This window comes from Frankliniella occidentalis, unplaced genomic scaffold, assembly GCF_000697945.3.
Source record: "Frankliniella occidentalis isolate FOCC.00 unplaced genomic scaffold, Focc_3.1 Scaffold53, whole genome shotgun sequence".
Lineage (NCBI taxonomy): Eukaryota > Metazoa > Arthropoda > Insecta > Thysanoptera > Thripidae > Frankliniella > Frankliniella occidentalis.
The window spans coordinates 119,582-124,127 of NW_026267183.1; the positions used below are offsets into that span (position 1 = coordinate 119,582).

Here is a 4,546-nt window from a genome sequence, read left to right on the forward strand (position 1 = left end):
AAGGAGTGGAGGGGCGAGTGAAGAAGTTTGCTCGCGTACTTAGCGCCCCTCCCGGTTTACGTCCACGTTTGCTCTCTCGCCGCGTCAGCGAGACGAGAGCAGCGAGGGGGATGCTGGAGTGTGGGAAGGGGAGAGGGAGGAGGTGGGGGGTTGCAGGGCCGGCTCCATGACGTGCTTCCTCCTGCTGCCCCCCCCCTCCCCCCTCTCCCTCCCCTTCGCGTTCCCACAACGCTGCCGATGCAGAGCACTGCCGCCGTTTGCCCGCGTTGGACGGACCGCGGCGGCCGCATTGGCGACGACCTCCTCCTCCTGCCTCCTATGCACCGCGAGGAAGCTCCCCCCGCCGCCGCGCCGCCACCTCGCCGTACCGCAGAGAGGAGTCGCTCTCCTCGTGCGAACCGCTCAGCGCCGCTCGCTCAGCGCTGCTGCTGAGCGCTGCTCAGAGTCAGCAGCGCGGCGGCGGCGTACGGTTACGTCCCACGGGGTGGGCAAGTGCCATGCATAATGAAGCGAGAGACAGACAGCGGGAAGAGGGACTTGTGGCCTGCCGGGGAGGTACAGTAGTACAGTAGTACGTACTCCCGGAGTTGTTGTTGTTGAAACGGTACCACGCGACGAGTATCTATAAGTTATTGTCACTGAATTTATAAAAAAAAAAAAAAAAAAAATTATTCTTTTGTTTTGGAGGGGTGGGGGAGGGGATTTGATTAATTTTGGGCGAGTCCACGCGGCTGCGGATACCTTTAACTTATTTGGAGCCGGCAGAACATTATCTGCCGCTGTCTTCTGAGGCGATATATGCGCTCGCTCGCTTCGGTGGGCTGTTGAGGACGAGGTGAGGTGAGGTGAGGCGGGGCGGGGCGGGCCGGGGCGGCAGCGGCAAGGAGTTGATTGCCTCCTGATGGCTGGTTAGCTCCCGCGCACCGAGCGCGGATCCCCCGCGCCCGTTATTGGATGCTAATGTGATCCGGGGCAGCGAAGAGTGGTGCGAAAATATGACGATACACAGCGCCAGCAGCCCTCCCGGCAGCACGGCCGCAGCGGCGGCCTTAATGACGCCGGTGATGACGTCGGCGGATGGGAACGGACGTGCGTGCGTGCAGCGCACTCACAAAAGAGTTTCTTCGATTCAAGGAATTTTCTGATTTCCATTAAGTAAATCAATTCTACACTATCCAACGAAAATTTTCATTCGATATTGCTTTATACTCGCAGCCATTTTTTTGATACACACTCACTCAATTGAATGTTCCCTCAATACAAATATCCTTACAAAAGAGCAAAATTTTCGAAAGATATATTAATTTCTTGAATCAAACGAAACTGTTTTCTTGGGACGCAGACGCAAAACATGAACAACGTATGGTAGGCGACGCCACGCTTCTAGACAACTTGCTCGCTATGGACTATAGCATTCATCCCTACGCCCGCCAACGCGCAGCCTCGGCGGGTGGGCCACTCAGTGTGAGTCAAAGTGGTAACTTAGCCGGAACTACACATATGCCGCATCATCACGACACACGCTGCTTTAGCGCTCCGCGAGGCCCAAAGGGTGGGCTGAGCTGTCCCTCGACTGCTGCATCCCCTTCTTTCAAATTGGCTACGCCTGTGCACAGGGACAGTCGTCGGGGTCCCGGTGGTGGCGGCCGCCAGGCGAGCCCTGCAGGGCCGCGCGGGTCCCGTGGTGGTCTCGTCCGCGGACGCGACGCGCCGCGTCGTGCGTCGTATTCTTAGCCACTCCCTTGACTTTGACGCGCGGTGCGAGGGGCGCAGCAGGGCACCCGACGCGACGGACGCACCTTGACGACTGCCTGACGGCCGCGGGCGGCGCAGGTAGTACGCCGAGCTTAGCCGTCGCGGCGGGCCTCGAAAATGGGTTACAACATAGCCGTGACCTTGTCTCACTTTCCGCTAACTTCCTCGCGTGCTGTGCGACCTCGCGCCCAGCGATCCATCCGCACATTAGACCTCTCCTGCGCGCAAAAAGGGTCAGAAATGCAAAAGCGCAAGCAAGGGAAAACCTTTGCGCGTTTCTCTACACCCCGCGTCGCGCCCGCAGGGGGCACTGCCCATACAGACGGGGTCGCAGAGGCAGCGGCAGTGGAGTCGGGCTGAAGTGAAGAATGCCGTGAGCAGAATCCTCTCCGGGCGTGACCCCCTGGTGCTACCGCGTGCGCCAAGCTGACCCGCCTGAATAGTTTGAAGTCTTTGCTTGTTAAATAATAGTCCAAGTTTGCCGGGCCGGCTGGCCGGCGGGCGAAGGGTTGGAGGGCTGCTGCTCGAGTTGCGGGTCGGCGGCTCAGATCTCAGATGTGACGGGCTCGCGGCCTGGTGGAGGGGGGGAGGGGGGGCACAGCGGCAGCAGCACTAGAGGATCTGCCACGAGCTGTCCGGGCACCGCCTAAACACTCTTCACAGACGGAACACTTTTAATCTCTAAAGATGCAGCACTACCGCGCCCCGGGGGAGCAGGAGGGTGGGGGGGGTCAAACGACAGCGAGCAAAGCGACCCCATGGAGACCCGCTCTGCGAAAACAAAATAATTTTCCTCGACTGTTTTAGGGGAGGGGGGCGTTTTAGCAGCGCGGCAAGGGTGAAGGGTACCCGAGAGCTCCCCGTGCCGAGCTGGGAGCAGGCGAGCTGGAGGCGCTCCAGGAACCCCGCAGGAGGCGGGCGACGTTTCTCAGACTGCTGCTGGCTTGCTGGCGACCCGCGGAGGTTTGTCGTGGCGATTGCTTGCCATGGCGAAAATGAAAACAAATTAATGTCATGGATGCGGTTTTAACTAGACTGGCTTTTGGCGGCTTCGCAGTCGTGGTGCGCCGCGCGCAGCCACTGCAATGGATTACCATTCGCCCCTTTATCTCCGGACTCCAGGCGATACGGTTCACTATCTCCTTAAGCTGGACTGAGCCACGCTATCTCTCACTACGGAGCGTACAGACAAACTTACGACGCCCTGACTGTGCTGTACTGTTGTATACCGTGCTCCCGTGACCAGGCGCGAGTGCGGCAAACGACGCTCTTTAATTATTACTACCTCTCGCATTCCTTGGGGTCTGGTGCTTCTGAAAAGAAACCGAAACTACTGGAATACAAAAAAAAGCAGGTCCTGTTTCCTTTTGATGCCGATTAGACAAGATTGCCATCCGTGACTTTTGGTCAGCCAACAAGCATGCTTTTCCTCCTTCAGGTTGCGGTTTCCTGTCAGCTGAGAATCCCAACACCCGCCAGTCAATTCTTATTGCGTCACTAGTACTCTCATCGTAAGTGACCAATATATTGTCATGCTTTGGAGGTTCTTCTTGTCGTTGTCCTGTTTCAGAGCCCAGCAGGCGCCTATACCTACCTGCCGAGCGCGCGGTTCCCCCCGACTGAGCCCGCGCCGCCGCCGCCGTCCTCGCGTCCTTCGCGGGGGATCACCACCTCCGTGAGTCTCCTGGGTCTTATCTCATCGCCCCGCGTGCGTCCGCAGCATCCGCGGTGCTTCGGTCCCTCCTCCCTCTGCAGCCAGGCCGGCCGGCGAGACGAGAACGAGACGACTCCGTCAGACGTGGTGGCTGCCGCCGGCCCGGGCGGGGCCCGCCGGCCACACATGGGGACGTCTCCAGTCCGCCGCGGACCGCCACGCCGAGCACAGCGCGGTAGCAGTAGCAGCGTGGCGTACCACCGCGACACGCGCACGCACGCCTGTTGACGAGGAGGAGGAGGAGGAAGAGGAGGAGGAAGAGAGGCGGCTGGCACGAGATCGAAGAAGACATTCTGTTTTAGTGGGCGGGCCAGGTGGCGCCTATATGCCCCACGACGCCGCAGGGCCCCTTATAGTACGCCGCAGCAGGGGCTCCGCAGGACGCCGCAAGCAGGACTCAGCAGGACGCCGCAGAACGCCGCAGGGCAGGTCGTGGGCGAGGGCCGGGGGAGATAGGCTCTCGGCACAACAGGCCGCAGCCGGGTTCGATCCGGGATCCGATCAAGGTCGTCGCGAGCAGTGAGTTGGGCCGCGTCGTAACCGAAACGCTATGATGTCGCCGCCAGCAGCCGCGGCCTCCGCTCTACTGCCGCTGTTGCTGCTCGCACAGCTGATCGCCGCCGGCCCCGGCCCCGCCACCCGCGCGCCGGGGGACGCGCCGCAGGGCCTCGAGCTGGTCGTCATCCACACCAACGACATGCACTCGCGCTACGACCAGACCAACAGGTAGGTGGGACGTGTTTCTTGTTGTTTGAGAGTTGTCGTGTTTTCTTGTGACTGTTTCCTGTTTGTCGTTGTCGTGTGTGGTAATGTGCCTCATTTTCGCCCCTTCGAACTATCCAACTGCTCTGCGGATGACAAATCGTTATTTTCGTTGATTGTCCGCTTAACGCGCGCACCCAGCCCTCGCGACCGCCGCCGCCGCGCTGCGGTGAGAGCCCTGTCTTTCACGTCACGTCGGGGACACAACTGGGACGAGCAGCGCACAAGTGGTATGACGGGCGTAATCGGCCTCAAATCGGTCGCGATGCGCGCGGTCTCGGGTTCGGGGTCATTGTGCAGCAACAGCAGCACGCC

At 60.2% G+C, this 4,546-nt stretch overlaps 1 protein-coding gene across 1 annotated transcript in view; it reads left to right on the forward strand.

The window, feature by feature from the left end:
• The window catches only part of LOC113210959 (snake venom 5'-nucleotidase-like), a 20,694-nt gene that overhangs the window by 948 nt on the left and 15,200 nt on the right, over positions 1 to 4,546 (forward strand). Inside the window, 1 exon segment of the mRNA XM_026429170.2 lies at positions 3,326 to 4,195. Coding sequence (XP_026284955.2) covers positions 4,020 to 4,195 — 176 coding nt within the window. The 5' untranslated portion in view covers positions 3,326 to 4,019.